This window comes from Daldinia decipiens (assembly GCF_022478715.1).
Source record: "Daldinia decipiens strain CBS 113046 unplaced genomic scaffold F4813scaffold_25, whole genome shotgun sequence".
Taxonomy (NCBI): domain Eukaryota; kingdom Fungi; phylum Ascomycota; class Sordariomycetes; order Xylariales; family Hypoxylaceae; genus Daldinia; species Daldinia decipiens.
This window is the reverse complement of record NW_026054568.1, coordinates 325,051-340,730: the sequence shown is the minus strand read 5'-3', so window position 1 is coordinate 340,730 and position 15,680 is coordinate 325,051. Positions and strand designations below refer to the sequence as shown.

General features: G+C 44.4%; 4 protein-coding genes and 1 non-coding gene across 5 annotated transcripts; 3 read left to right on the top strand and 2 right to left on the bottom strand.

Annotated features, from left to right (window-relative positions):
• The first annotated feature begins 3,401 nt into the window (after window positions 1-3,401).
• On the top strand, window positions 3,402-5,893 carry F4813DRAFT_145508 (uncharacterized protein). Its single transcript, XM_049238885.1, has 2 exons — window positions 3,402-4,906; window positions 4,996-5,893. Exons 1-2 carry the CDS (start codon window positions 4,013-4,015, stop codon window positions 5,875-5,877), a joined length of 1,776 nt encoding a protein of 591 aa, XP_049098073.1. The 5' UTR covers window positions 3,402-4,012; the 3' UTR covers window positions 5,878-5,893.
• Window positions 5,894-8,233: 2,340 nt separating this feature from the next.
• F4813DRAFT_391091 (uncharacterized protein) lies at window positions 8,234-8,884 on the bottom strand (the record flags this gene model as incomplete). The annotated part of the gene is made up of 1 exon (XM_049247114.1): window positions 8,234-8,884. The coding sequence occupies one exon, from the start codon at window positions 8,882-8,884 to the stop codon at window positions 8,234-8,236; it is 651 nt and encodes a 216-aa protein (XP_049098072.1).
• A 961-nt stretch (window positions 8,885-9,845) lies between these two features.
• On the top strand, window positions 9,846-10,779 carry F4813DRAFT_145492 (uncharacterized protein). Its single transcript, XM_049238884.1, has 2 exons — window positions 9,846-10,119; window positions 10,347-10,779. Exons 1-2 carry the CDS (start codon window positions 9,997-9,999, stop codon window positions 10,647-10,649), a joined length of 426 nt encoding a protein of 141 aa, XP_049098071.1. The 5' UTR covers window positions 9,846-9,996; the 3' UTR covers window positions 10,650-10,779.
• An 849-nt stretch (window positions 10,780-11,628) lies between these two features.
• On the bottom strand, window positions 11,629-11,731 carry F4813DRAFT_t97. The gene has a single exon. It is a non-coding gene; the product is annotated as a tRNA-Pro (tRNA).
• A 2,136-nt stretch (window positions 11,732-13,867) lies between these two features.
• Window positions 13,868-15,332, top strand: F4813DRAFT_397780 (uncharacterized protein; the record flags this gene model as incomplete). The annotated part of the gene is made up of 1 exon (XM_049247976.1): window positions 13,868-15,332. The coding sequence occupies one exon, from the start codon at window positions 13,868-13,870 to the stop codon at window positions 15,008-15,010; it is 1,143 nt and encodes a 380-aa protein (XP_049098070.1). The 3' UTR covers window positions 15,011-15,332.
• Between the last annotated feature and the right edge of the window lie 348 nt (window positions 15,333-15,680).

Sequence of the window (15,680 nt, the reverse complement as noted above, 5' to 3'; positions counted from 1 at the left end):
ACCTCCATTGAAACCTCCTCCGAAGCCGCCACGTCCGCGCGGCGCTCCTCTCGACATAGTGACGTGTGTTACGAGGTCAATTGGCCTCCTCTATGGGTTGTGTATTTTCGGGGTTGATTGACGATCGTGGTTCGTGAATTGGGAAGTTTGTCCAAAGGTTTAATTGATTGAAGCTTTCAGCTTTCGGACCTCGAATAATATTTTTTGCTGTTTTGCAGGAGCTAAAGGTCCCCACCTGCACTTTTTTCTCGGGCGGAAAAAGGTGCGCGGATGATAAGGTGTGTTATCGATAGTGGCTGATAAGGACTGTGCAGCTGATAGGTAGCTGGATAGCTTCAATTTGGTATTACATAATAATACATTTCACTTACATCATTCCAGATATGTTAGGTAGGTAGGTAGGTACCTAACGCAATTTAAGACTGACGCAAACAAACGGTCTAGACTAGACTGCTTGTCAAACACCCGCCCCCCTCTCATTTTGCTCGAAACGGCTTGTTCCAATGTCGAGCCAATAAGAGCAGGTGAAAACTACTCAAACCTGCCAAACCTGTCCTTGTCCTACAGCAACGAGGGGAATCCCTTCATGAACAACACGCCCGATTTTAGTACTGAGCGGGTTGTTGTTCTGGTTTGTTATCTACGGGGGCTGTGTTAAGGATTTGTTGTACTTCCCCATCGGACCGTAATATCAAGTCTTTAAACGAATAATTATGTCCAACCTAATCTTGCAGAAGCAACCCGGAGGCCTTATCCGACGTAACTCAGCTAACAAGTTTTAGAAGCACAGAAGCACAGAGATGTCTTGGAAATATAAAAGCCATGAAACCAAACTATTCCTTCACGGGGTGCTTGTGGTTCACGAGATAGACCCTCGATGCGAGCCATTCTAGCAGCCTCCTAAGTGGTTTATTGCTGTGTTGCTTCGGGATTTGGTCAGCTAGAGGGCCATTCTCTATTTGCACAGCCTAGAGTCATATCAGAGGACAAGCAGCTTTGTCATCCCGTAATAATCATGGCTCAGCATTGTGTCAAACAAAACAAGACGCAAAACCTGGTGACATTGATTAGCCAGCTCTGACTCTGAGCGAGTGACAAGCAATAAGGCTATACTTAGTATCACAACAGCTGTTCGGCTTCAGATCATGTTAGCTGTCAAGGCAAGAAATCTGACCAAAACCTGTATCATCACCATCAGGACCTACCTAAATCGTCCTGAATCCTCCTACGATGAAACTAATCGAGATCGTCGGCGCTCTCATGAAATCGTCATGACGTCGGATGGTTCCACGACGATGCGGGATGGAATTTAGGATTTGCCAAGTCACGTTGCCATTCCTTTCTGCAAGCGCAAAGTCGGAAAAGTGGAAATTTCAAATGTACGTGCGAGTCGAGTCGAGATCGGCCCCCAACGCAGGTGTCCGTGTCCCTGGTGTCGTGCTAGGATGGCGGTCTTAGCATCATGGCGAGCCGGGATGAGCTGTACGCTAGAACGCGTCTTGTACTGCCATAGCGAGAACGCATATGAATTAGTATGGTCTGTGCATAAGAGGATACATATTCTCCCTCTAGGTGCGATAGGCCAAAACTTGGCGGACTGCTAGCCTTATTACAGGAGGCCCGACAAGATAGCTGGATAGGTAGCTGGATAGCCTATTGGATAGCCTATTGGTCCAGTATAACGTCTACTGTTCAGGATCCTACAGGCCTAAACCAAGACGGCTTTCCCGGGAGAATTATAAAGAACATGGCCTTGACGTCGCATTGTCCATATCACCGATTGCTGGTGTCTTGGTTATAGACCTGTATCATCTAAGTTATACATACCTACCTAGTTAGTTAGTAAAAGCAATCTGACAACATCTGCACAGGCTATAAAACCCTCGCAAGCCTGAACCATTCTTATCTATTAGAAAATTAGGCAGGTCGCTGGTATTCCTAAGGATTGGCATGGCGGTTTGTGTTATGTATTTTATCTGTTGTCAATTGGACGGACACAAGTCGGCTTTAAACGCCCTATTTTCTTTTTTCAAAAGCCGACTTATAAAGTTATCCCAGTCCAAGGTCTTAAAGAGTTCAGACGGGTTTTACTCCGACAGATGCCTCACATTTAATTAAGTAATTCCGTCAAATACGGTAATAAGCATAAGGCTGGTTTTCTAAGACATGCCCAGACATGCCCAGCTTGCCTGGAGCTGCCGTATCTTCAGCAAAGTTGGCCTAAAGATATATGTATTTCTTTTTCTCGGCGGCTTGGCAGATGTAGGTAATCCTTAATTTGATGTTCTAGACCGGCACCTGGCCTGGCGTCAGATGCTTATGAGTCCATTTCGGCAGGACTGCCCATGTGCGGCACAGAAGCTTATGCTTCGACACGAGTGAGGTGGCCGAGTTGTCGCTTTCGCTTTTCTGCTTCCTCCGTCTCCATGCACAAAGCTGAAGAGAAGAGATAAATTATGCTGCCGCACGTGTCAATGCTTGCGGGATTGCGGTTAGAAGTCTCCGTCGATGCGGTCGAAGCTAAGATGGCCCCCATCGCGCTTTAGGCATCGATGTTGTTGGAAGGGGCTTTATAATCTGCGATCAACGCCGTCTACTCCTTTTAATTGCTGATCAGAGCCGATCACAGTGGCAGGACGTAAATCTTTTGAACAACGCGGTCTAGAAACTCAAATTAAAATAACTAGGTTAGCATGTTAATATTAATAGTGATTTTCTTAGAGGGTGAATTAGTTATTCTAGTGAGTCTAGCTTGAAGTCGGAATAAATTAGTACGTAGTAGCCCGCGTATTGGGGGTCGTTCCTTATGAGTATGTAGTATCCGAGCAAACCAGGATATTTGCTCTAAATTTACCAAGCGTCGTGCAGCTGAGTCGACAAATGGCGGATAGTCGTCAGACCCTAGTACAACCCACCCTGGTAGATATGCGTGTGTCGAGGTGTTATGCAGTTAGTATCGTGTTCGCCTTGTCTAATGCCATTTATCAATGGTCAATATGATTTCACAGACAGATGATAGGCTATAGCTATACGAGCTGCTGAAAAAAGTCGAACTACTCTCAAGCCGGTGATTGTTTAGGATGTGGTGGTCTGGACCACGATGACATCGATTGCGGTGAATGAGCGGGTAGGTAAGATAAATATACTCATAAAGACAAATTTGAATATGAGGTTGCTGTACATAGCATCACCGTATACCGTATACCGTATACGCAATCGTAGTAACACCCGTAGATCTGGTATCAATGGAATTGTATATGCCGTGTGTCCACGCAAAGATCGGCAGAAGTTGGATGGAGAAAAAGAATGGGATTTTCAGATTACATAACGTTAGATAATAAGAGATATACATTTACAAGGTACATAGGTAGTAGGTAGTACATTGTAGTGTAAACCATATATCCATGTATATACATAGCAGGATCCATGTAATAATGATGGGACTACCTTAGGTACCTACATAGGTAATGATGGATGTGGGACTGGAAAGAGCCATGAGCTTGCTCAAGGATCCCCTAACTTAAATTTACCTAACCTGCCTCTTAGAAGCAGCTAAGCAACACTTAACCTAGTAAAGTAGTATCCCGCAAACTGCCTAAGCCACCTCAACCTTTCGCCCTTCTTTGCCCTTTTTGCCCATGCGAAGGATTATCTCTTACCATAGCAGCTTAGGTACCGCGTATATTGCACCAACGAAGTCTCATGCATTCGAATAGCGGAAAATAATTATTAACTGCCTGAACTGTCGCCATCTTTTCTCTCGCCCCTCCCTTTTTCTTCATACCCTAGTCTATCGTTTTTAATTTCTTTTCCATAATATGACCCTTTCGTCAACATCATTGTCGCCGCGGTCGTTGTTGTGGACTTGACATCGATAGAAACGTCTATATGCGTCGGCGTTAAGTATCCTACCGCATCTACATAACGGTGTAGACTTATAGGAACATTTTATCTTGGCAATACGAACATCTTGGTATTCTCGAGCGCGTTTCGCACGGGTCGCAAAATCAAAATGAAGCAACGAGAAGAGGATGTCGAGTCGCACGCTCAGCTGCTTTCCAAGGAGACTCAGTCGCCATCGAGCGAAGAATTCGATTACGACGAACCCGGAAACATCCACCAAAATCAGTCATCTCGCCGCAGACGTCGGATAGAACAGAATCCTTTATGGCGCCGTATCCAGTCGTTCACGTTACCTCTCTGGGCGCCTTGTCGCAAATTCAGCCCTAAATACTACATCTTCGCCATTGTCATCTCTTTGCTCATCACGCTGTTCATCTTCAACCCCTATTCCCCTACAATACCTACCCAACACCAGACAGACGTAGACGTGTCTCCCGGAACGCCAACGAGTAGTGCCGTATCTAGCGCCGTATCCAGCGTCGTACCTAGTGTCGTGTCCTCCGTCGTATCCTCCACGAAAGTCGCAAAGCCAGTCGCAAAGCCCACCGAGAGTCCGATATCTGCATACAAACCACCAAAGCTCGAGGCCAACGACAAGTATTGCACCACGTGGCCCGTAGGCGAAGATGGCCAGTACGAACCCAAGGGAGCCAGCCGAACCGACAAGATTAAGATAGATAGCATTGCTCCTAAAGGCGGGTGGAAAAAACCCGCTGGCATCAAGATCATCGGTATGGTCTTTTATGGCCGTAAGAGATATGTGGACGTCTTGGATTGTTACCTCCAGCAGAATCTGGCATCGAACGGTGGCTACTTTGACGAGGTGTGGTTTATGGCCCACACCAAGGAAAAAGACGACGTTACCTGGATAGAAGATCTCGTCAAGAAGACTCCCGGTTATAAGATTGTGGGCAAGGGGAAATGTGAAGGCGAAAAGTATAAGTGCATGTGGACTTATGCCGTCGAGGATAAAACTATATATGTCAAAATAGATGACGACATTGTGAGTAAACCCTTATATCAAGCAGGATGGTATCTGGTGTCTGGTATCTGGGAGACTAGGACAAATGATTGACTGACCTAATTATTCAGGTTTATATCCATCCCGACGCCATCCCTCAACTCGTCCATACCCGCATTGCCCTACGTCACCCGTATGCCATCTCGTCAAATCTGGTTAACAGTCCCGTCACGGGAATGGAACAATACCACTACGGTGCGATCCATCCCTTCCTCCCGGATCCGAGCAGCAAGCCTTCGTTCCACGCTGCGGAGACGTGGCGCACTTCCGAGAAGAAGAAATACCCTAAGGACCAGCTGGTGGGAGAATACAATGTCATGGACATGGAACCGTCGTATCGCGGCCACCCTTGGCTCCTTATATCCGACGATCACTATGACCTACTGAAGACACCTATGGGCAAATACGACCAGCACCGCGGTTCCGACCCAATCGCATTCGGTTTGGCCTGGAAGTCGTGGGGTATCGGCGCGCAGCAGCAATATTCTCTCTTATACAATCTTGAGCAGAATAAGATGCAACGCTATTTCTTCGGCCGAAATATTCGATACCCAGAAAATGCTTTGGGACCCAATGCTTCCGCGGTGGTCTTCCCTAACGAGGATGGCCCCGGCGGCGAGCAGACATATGATACCGGGTACAACCGATACAACTTGAACTTCTGCGCCGTATGGGGTTCCGATATCAGAGATCAATTACCCATTGCCGACGATGACGAGCAAGATATCACCGCAGATATCCCTAGGCGCATTGGACGGCCATTCGTCATCGACACCCGCTCCGTAGTAGGCCACTTCAGCTTCTTTACCCAAAAAGATGGCATCAATAAGAGTGACCTTCTGGATCGATGGCGGGCATTCGCGAACGAAGCGGTCTGTACGGCAAAAAACCAGAAGAAGCCATGGGATCTGATGTGCCCGAACTTCAAAGCCGAGGGCGGTATGGGACGGTAGTAGAAGGTTCGACGAGAAGTCGAAAAGAGAAGCTATGAAAAAGCTAGCGGTGGTAATATTTTCCTCACATGATGTTTCATAACATTTTGCGTGGCGTTCCTGGGTTCTTGCATACGAAACGAAACCGGTCTGTTCTGTGCCGTACTATAAGACGTTCGAGGGAGGCCGGTCGTGGTGAATGGAAATGGAATTGATGATGCGCTGCATTTGCGAGTTTTATATACGGAAGGTCTCATGAGAGGGCGGCGAGGCGTGCAAATGTCGTGGAATCTTCGGATGCATGCGTTCCTCTTGTATATAGATGACTAATTATCTGCCTAGGAGAATAGGTTGGGTCATCTTGGTTACGCTGCGGATTGAATAAATAAACAATAGCATTGCAAGAAAATTGTGTTTTCAGCAGCCCTTTGAAAAATAAATTTAAACAAGGTATAAGGTATATAATAAAAAAGAACTCCCCCACCTGGCGGGGAGAAGAATAGATACCTAATATATGTAAAGTATGTATATCAAATGCTGGTTGTACGCGCGTCCCGAGCTGTCGGGCCCCGTTCCTAAACCTTGTTGCGTTCGCTCGCAGGGATAGGTTTAGGGATAAGTTTAGGGGGTCCAAGCTCGGCAGAGTTATAATAGATTACGGTCTACGAATGGGAAGGACCCGCGAAGTCCGAAGTAATTCTCGGCGCGTTCCTTTACAGCAATAGGGCCTTGGTACGGCTCCGGAGGGTAGGGTTCGTTGCACAGGGACGGATAGAGATGCCGAGATGGGTGGTCAGAGGGTTGGGGGTGATGAAGTATGGACTTGATTGATGGGTCATGTTGCTTTGCATTTATTTATTATTTATTTATTTATTGATCGGTTGATTCGATGCTGTCTTTGCTAATATAAGCGTCAATCCAATAGAGTGATGGTATCGGGTATCGCGTTTATTTACGGCAGCTGTGACGAGGTTGAAGTAAAATAGGGAGAGTCTAGGTTAACCGGGCTAGGTGTAGAAGAAGTATGTAGTATTATGCCCAGGAATGAGGCTCAGGTTAGGTAAGCATTTTATGTAAGTGATAGGTATGGACTTAAGGGGGGAAAGAAGAGAAAAATCATTGAAGAAAAAGAATAAGAAGAAAAAAAAGGGGAAAAAAATTGGTCAAAATGGCAAAATGGTCAGTCATATGGCAGTTGCGAATTTGCTAAATAGTCCAACATTGTCCCGAGATAAATGCGAATGTATATGGTGGAGTACCTCCAAAAGATGGCAGATAAATTTGAGAGATGTGCAGCTGAGCTAAATGCAGTAGATGGCGGAATAGATTACCAGTTGTTTGTTACTACGGTATATGAAGTTTACCCGCTCGTTGAAATTTGCGTGTGCGCTGCGCTGCGCTGCGTTGGGTACTTAGGTATGTACCTCATAAGGTTCGTGCACCGGGTCAATGATACTGCAGAGCGTCAACAGGTGTGAGGACCTAATGTTGCAGTTTTATTTTGAACTGGAGATTGAAAATGGAGTTTTGATAAGTTGTGTTACCGGCGGTGGGTTTTAAGGCCGTCTTGAATGTAGTAGATTTTGTATATACCGTTTTCTACCCTGTGCCTTACTCCGAGGGGCCGATAGTTATATGTAATAGGCGTAGGGCATATTTAGGTACTAGATGGTGTACTTAATGTGTACTTGATGGAATGGGAACGGACATGCGTATACCTTGGTTTTTCGTGGGGCTTGTTTAGAATGCTCTAAGGTTTAGATAATAAGTAGAATTATATAATTAATAAGTACATAAATGATAAGGCAGGTATCTTAGGTAGCTCATCTACTGCATATTAGATATAAAGCTGCAAGTTCTTACATTATGCAAGAGTCATACTACTTGAGTAGCAATAGGAATGCTTTTTATAAAACGGATACCACTGTAATATCATACTGCACCGTTGGTAAACCTAGATGATGATAATACTGTTTACGTTTACCACATCTCAATCATATACCTCATGGCATCTTGGTGTGAGATGTATATATACAAAGTACCTCCTTACTTATCCTTATACAGTTGATAAACTAAGTCAACATATAACATAACTATAACTCGTACATCGTATCTTTTGGTGAAGATGACCTGGCACGTATATGACACATAAAACGTTTGGTGTATCCCCTCAAAGAGAAAATACCTAAGATGAAATAGGGGTAGGTAAGCAATAGTTGCTTATAACAAGATTTGAACCTACTTGGGTATTTATGTAAGTCAGGCACCTAAGGTCTTACCAGGAAGTTGATAGCCATACTGACTGTCTCTAACATAAGAGGCAATAGAACTATTTGAAATTAATGTACCAACCCGTAATATTCATTAATGTAAAGCCTCAAAGCCCAAGATAGTCTACACTCGTCCTAGAATACCACAACGCAGCCCCAAGGATTACAACAGGGAGTAGGAATATTCCCGCCTTTCGTACCGTAGCCAATGCTATCGTTAATTTCCTCTTAGTATCACTTGCTCTATGAGACTTCCGCTCATTCAAGCGCGGGAAAGGCACATCAGGAACCTCTTTCCCCAGAAAAGCGCATAGCGGTCCCCAACCATCTCCCATCCTATATTTTAATCTCCTCTCGGGGGGCACCATTTCCCTTATTCTCCTGTAATACGCCTCGTAAGCCACGCGTGCGTTAGCTTCCACACCGGCCCTATCCTTGGCCCCAAAAAAGCCAAAATGGACCTTCTTCATGGTGGGGCCCGATCGTATGCCCATCACATGCTCCAAGAGAAAAACAGAGACTCGTGCTACAGGAGAAAATAAGGTATCTAGAAACTCGGACCTGTAGCTAGGCCACCAGGATTCGAAGTCTCGCTGGACGATGACGACTTTTGCGTCTGGGTATGCTTGGATGAGCTGGTCCGCAAACGGTGATGCTATATCAGTCGCTATGTCGTACTGGGACCCCCAGAGCTCATCCCAATCGGACCTTGTTAAGGGTGGTCTTGGACGTTCTCCGGCTACCGTCCGTTGTGCCATTGCCCTATAGCCCCTATAGCCAGCAAGGCAATATAGTCGAACACGTTTAGCAATATTTCCTCGTATTTGCAGTGTATTATTCGAAGAAAGTATGTATTTCAGAGAGAACACATGCGGTTTATCGGATACTAAGAATCTACATAGAAACATACTAGAGAAACTAAGGTGTTCTAAGGTAGTTAATTAATCTATACATTAAGTCCTACCATTACATACTCGTAACTTCGTTCTCCTATTTAAAACCTGCACTTCTCTTGCGCACACGCACTTGACCGTCGTTATATAGGAGTCTGATCCAGCCATGAGTTCTCGGCTCAAGGCGATTGCTCGTTGACTTCAGATAGCCTATCCCACCGCACTCCCTGCTATTTAGACGTCTCGGTCTCTTGAATGACTTCTGTCGGCAACACCCTCCGGATGTCAATATCTACGAATTAGCACCGTCTGCAACTTGGTAATAATTTAGAAAATCCATTAAGAGGCTATACGCAAAGATGCTTCACTTTATACATAACTAACCCAAGCTTTATAAGTGTCCGAGCTCGGATCTCCGATATTAAATAATACTTGGAGATTTAAAAACTCCAATTGTTTGTTGAAAGTTTCAATTACTTTAAAAGGAGAAAACTAAGCAATCAAGAAGTAAAATAATAAAAACGATGCTGCTTACATGTGCTTAGCAATTGGATCCTCAATTGTAACTTACAATATGTACCTCATAGTATAGCAACAGCACACCTTCCAAATACCAGGGTATTTCCCAGTTCCTTCCCGTGTCAAATGCGTGGATCCCACCTTGCTGTTAATTAAGATTGCCACGTGACTGCGCGTTTCTATGCGCCTGCTTCCCAAGAAGTATCTATTAAAGTATCTATTCACAGAAATTCACGGCCCTTCTTGCCAGAAGCAGCTGCACCCCTCTTCGGGGTTCCTTACTTCAACACTTTCGCCATTTCTTATTCTGCTGAAGAGATCCGCTCACTTCTTTCATTTCTATCAACACTAATATCTTCCTACACACATACATATACTCATCAGCGCAACAAGTCTCCCCGACACCATCACGATTCGCAAAACATACTACAACCACTCTCTTTTCAAATCTCATCATCATGTCTACTCCTACCAAATCCGGGAATGGCTCCGGCGGAAAGCTCCAGCTGAACCAGCGCGAGATCGAGGTCATAGCCATGGCATTCATGTGCATCAGCGACATCAAGGAGGGCGTGCCCCAGGTAAGAAATACTCTCCAGCTCATTAGTACCTGTCGCACACTATTTTACCATCTTCTTCCGCTCCCAATGATGTCACCGTGAATCCCTTGAAATATATGTCTCCTCGTACACATCAACCAAATACAACGCTCGTCCTTAATAAGACTGGAGCAAGCTACACTATACCACGTGATATTACTTCTTGATACCTACTGAAGGCCAGCACACTGATCATATAATGCGTGTAGGTGGATGCTAAAAAGCTCGCCAAGATCGGCAACTACGCCAGCGCTGACTCTGCTCGCCACACTTGGAAACCCATCCAGAAGAAGCTCATGGCCCATACCAGCGGTGAAGGCGACGGCTCTCCCCTCATAGCCACTCCTTCTACCAAAGGCAGGGGTGCCTCCAGGAAGCGCAAGGCCGACGACGAGGCTGGTGAAGGTACTCCCACCAAGAAGCCCCGCGGCAGGAAGGCCTCTAAGGTCGTACCCAAGAAGGAGGAGATCGAGGACTACTTTGACGAGGAACTGGCCGACGGCGAGGCTTAGGCGTGCTCTTAGCGCCGGATTTATTTGATTCTATTCTACAGGAGGACTTGCGTTTCAGCTGGCATGAAGCAAAGGAAATCCCGGATTTACAGCTACACGGCGTTGACTAGAGGCAATTTGCTGTGGTTACTACGGTTGGCAGGCGTGATGTGCAGGATGGTGCTGCTGGATCTGCATTGAATTTGCAGTGATTTGCGTTGATATTAGCAGCATATTAGATCATTTTCTACATCGAAGAGACGTGCGTGCCACTATCGATATTATCCTAAGATCTTCTCGTAGAAATTGACAGTGAGCTGATTCTTGTTATTACTCCGGTTATGGCAATTGGTAAGGATATATGATGAAGTGAAGCTAGCTAGTCGTGGAATCTCAGTATATGTGGTAAGTATTCGGGCTGGGTGAAAGATGTATTTCTGACGGATGTAAAGATCGTTGAAGGTCTGTAGTAGCCACTTGCGATACTTGAAAGCTTGCGTACATTCTAGTTCAGTCAAGTCATATATCAAGGCTAATTTGCAGGACTTCAAGAGTGAACAGATGAAGCTGGGATAAGAGGAGCCTCATACTTATAAAACTACGTTAGAATGGAGAGGATGTCAGGAATAATAGGGATTATATATGTAGTCGCTTACATGGTATACATCTAGCAGATTTCAAGCCTTAACTGCTTGGGTGACTTAACAATATCTAGAAAGTACCTGGTTTACCTTAGAATAAACAATTAGATTCATATAAAAACATGTCATGGATGGAAGTATTTTTTTACGTATGTAGTCCTAGAATACCGGATGATGTAATTTTGCATAAAGGTTGTAAAGGTTAATTTATAATATAATCATGCATTGGGTACATGATCGTGGATGTACGCATATGTATGTTGTAATTATGAGTTACATACTATTAAATTTAATAAAAAATAAAAAAAAGAGTCTAAGAAAAATAATACGAAAGAAAATAGAATAAAGCCAAAAAAGATGGGCTCAACCGGGAATTGAACCCGGGACCTCTCGCATCTGCGCTTGGAAGCGTAGGGACTTCGGTGGCCCGAAGCGAGAATCATACGACTAGACCATTGAGCCGATACAACAGGAACCCTAATCCTTGTCTGAATTCAGACTAGAGAACTCGTCTTGCTGTGGAAGACTGGGCCGTTATTTTTATTTTTATTCCTGCGTTGGTGGGGGGTGGAACAGTTGCACCTGGTTGGACGCTAGGGCCCCACTGTTTTCGTGTTCGGGTAGGGGCTAAGCTATTACGGCTAGGTCTGCAGGGTAAGTAGGTACCTTGGTCTTATGATGATGTATCTAAGTGGCTGTTTGTATGCGCTTGATTAACATGTGAAGAATTCCTAATGCCGGTAACATTGACATTGGGTACTTATAGAACAATGTTAAGGATATGTTATAATTCGTAGTTTCGTCGTGATGATTGGTTTCTACCGTTTGTTACATATTGTCGCACTACTTAAGGTGATTGTGAGGAATTATGGTGAACCGAATATTAGCTTGAGAGCCATGACCCAAGAAGACGATACAAGGAGGTCGAATGTCTAACAATTAGATAGTTAATTAGCCAGAATATAGCGTTGTATAACTCCTTGATGATGCAACAGGAATCTGGGCATAGCTCAGTTAATGTTGATATAAAGATGTTGAATAATGATTTCCATCTACGAAAAGGGGAGATCCGTATATAAACTTTCGAGGGCGTTCTTAGAACTTTTAAAGCTCTATCAGTTAAACCTCAAGAAGAGTGGCATGGTCTTGATTATGTTTAAACTATGGGAAAGCTGCTAACTTGAAGTACTCTCTGGACACTATAAGTTTATATGTTAGTAGGTTCGGTCATGTTATTCGCAATCTGAGAATAAACCCTTCCATATGATAGCACGCTCATTTCTACTTGACCTCAATATCCTCTTCCATCTTCCGCCTGCCCTAAGAATAAGATCACGTACCCTACAGTGTTTTCTCCCATCAATACCATATATACCCATTGCCTCTCATAATGTGCTTCTTGCGGGCGTATATCATTTTATTTCTGCTAGGGGATTATAACTTTGACCGAATTTGACAGTTCACTTGTACCGCCAACGTCAAGGAATGTTCGTTCTGTGGTATAAGCTACCTATTTTGTTGGTAGCATCTATTAGGTATCTATAAGGTGACGACTACAATGCTCGTAAGCACACGGAGACAACATAAGAGAAACAACGGAGTGGTAACTCAAACGCCAGTAACAACACCATGCTGGAGAGCCGGTCAAGTGATCTGTCCCTATACACAATAACTATCTTCGAGCCAGTTTTCCCTCAGACTATTAATGAGTTTTAATGCCTTCACATAAAGACAAGGATTTTCTATGGGGTTGGTACATACCTTGTATTTAGTGTGCTGGATCAAAATTGATCTCTAAGAGGGGGTGAGAATTGAGAAAATTCAAGAAGGTAGATGAGCGAGAAATGATTGTGGCGGCGAAAGTAAGATGAGAATTGACCTGAGAAGATGGCCCCTATCAAAACCCGAAGATCATAATTAAGGGGTAACTGATATTATGCCATACTAATATGGAGAAATCAAATTGTTTTTCGCTTCTATGTAACTTACATGGTGACTGGTGAGGTTGTTTCTGAATTGCCTACCTAAGGCAATACTTCTCGACTTGAAAGTGCTATCCACTATGGATCCCATAATCCAGGTAGCTACTGGCGCTGTGGAATATGGAGATGATAAAAACTTAGTAGAAATATCAAACAGATGAAGAAGCTAGAGATATTAGTGCTAAATGATATAGGGGAGGGAAGCCACGATAATAAATATAAGTATAGGAAGTTACACAAGAATTATGTATGTAGGACGGACTATTTGAGAAGCTGCAATGCATACTCTCTATCTTAGGTACCTAGGTATGTAAAGCCCGGGATTCGGATAGATCTTAGTACCTGACACCTACGGTACAATAACGGATACTATTTCATCATCTCACATTGTCAACAGTTTCGTAACATATTTGCTCCCAGCCTGCATTGCTTTCAAACCCGGGGTATTTGTATGCAGTAGTGCCCAAGATTGTTATTTCATACTACACACTGGGCTGGAATTTATTTATTCAAACCTTGCATTCAAGACTTCAAATTCTTCGAGATACCAGCCAAAGCACCTAGTACAGTTCTGAGAAAGCAACAAGAAGAAAACACCCACACCCTCCTGAAGACGATGAACCCACGAAAACGAAGCTACAGTTCAGTTGGGCCTTTGATGGACTCTGCAGAAGGACAGCATCCTAGGGAGACATCTGCAGACGCAGGACCCTCATCTGCGAAGAAGACTCGGCCCTTGGCAGAGTACGCTCAATCTTTACCCGAGTTTAAATATGTTACGGCAAAGAGCAAGCCTCCGGGAGCAAACGATCCGTTACTTCCGCCTAAGCAACTTACGGAGAGGGTTCGCCAGGTACTTAAGGAGGTTGCTCCTTTAGTAGGGGTTAGCCAACTAAGTAATAATGAATTCACTGATTTCATAAACTCTCTTTGCTCCATGAGAGAACTGAGTCTACCCCCTCTTCAGTCCTCCTCTTCGCATTTAAAGGATAAAAAGGCTGACGCCCCCTGTCGAGTATGGGTCACCGCAATCACTAACGCCTGTAAACCGCTGCCGAAACCGATGATCCCCCTTTGGAAGGAGGATATAAAGACAGAGGATGGGGCATTTCTGGCGTTACAGAGCCCTGTTTTTGAGCTCTGGAGGTTGATAGATGGTGTGAGTACTGCTGTGCTAATTATGGCGGGACGTAAGCCGACATGGAATCTTAAGGGCTGGGAAGCGCATAAGGGCAAAGATGGCAATTGCATTGCAGAAGGTCCATTTCTTCAGGAATGTAGAGGCCTTCATCTCACGGAGGCTATTGATCTGAAGGACAACCTTCTCAAACTTTATAGAGAAGCGGACCTCGATAATCACCTAAGGATTTCACTTACCGAGTGTATTACGTCTGCTAAAGGTACCAGCAAAATAGACAGAATGCCGGCCTTGAAAGCGCTTTCAAGATTATGCGTACCAATCACCAAATACGCCATCTTCTCTATGACACACCTCCACATCCTCGGAGACAAAATTAATCGAAACCCTATATACAGTTCTAAGCAGGTACTTGAATTGTACTTTAGCTATCTACTCTTGCAAGAGCTTATCCGCGACGAGGAGTTAGCCCCTTTGGATTCTCAGAGTCCTCCATCTACTATCTTATATAATCCTTCCCCTGGGATCCGACTCTGTACGATTCCTAAGTTGAGCAAGGAGGCTGAGACCTACGTACATGAGACCTTCCAAGACGATATTTTGAAGGCGGTCGGTAATTGAGAACACCAGGTGACATTCGGGAATTCGTTTGCGCTTCTGCTATATCAAAAGTAGTAGAAAGGTCATCTGAGGGCAGTTGTCCTCGGAGGCTCTCTCATATAGCTAGTCGAACTCATAGAAAACAATTGGTACGTTTTACATAACTACCTAAGTTACTTTATGAATCGTAAGCATGAAGCGAGTAGACGTACCTGTTACCTTCATAGCATGTGGCTATTCAGCTTGACGCGGATATATGTCTCAGTACTTTCTGAGTTGACCTATCAGAAGATCTTTTAACACTTGAGTTGCATGCTCTTACTATGAGGGTACATGTATGACTTTGAATAGTCTAGAAGTATGTTTTCGGTTCATAGCGTAGTCTGAATGGTTGAGCATCATACTGGTCTCCTGAATATCGAGGTTATTCCCCAGTCTATTACCAATATAAACCAACTGGGTTGGTCAAACAGAGAGGGATATGACATAAAGTCGGTTTCTTATAACAAACTGCCAGTCACTTGATATAGCATTAAACTTTAGTGTCACAACAATCTCGAAGTCTTGAACGCCAGAAGATGTGGGCATGCAGACCGAGCGGCATCCTCTTTCATTTGACCACCACCACACCCTTTAAACATCGTCTACTCATTTAATAGCAAGTTGTTAACCGTCACAAGTGTCGCACAGT

Coding starts and splice junctions, on each gene's coding strand:
- F4813DRAFT_145508 (XM_049238885.1), top strand. CDS start 4,013: ATGAAGCAACGAGAAGAGGATGTCGAGTCGCACGCTCAGCTGCTTTCC. Junction 4,907..4,995: donor TCAAAATAGATGACGACATT/GTGAGTAAACCC, acceptor CTAATTATTCAG/GTTTATATCCATCCCGACGC.
- F4813DRAFT_145492 (XM_049238884.1), top strand. CDS start 9,997: ATGTCTACTCCTACCAAATCCGGGAATGGCTCCGGCGGAAAGCTCCAG. Junction 10,120..10,346: donor TCAAGGAGGGCGTGCCCCAG/GTAAGAAATACT, acceptor TAATGCGTGTAG/GTGGATGCTAAAAAGCTCGC.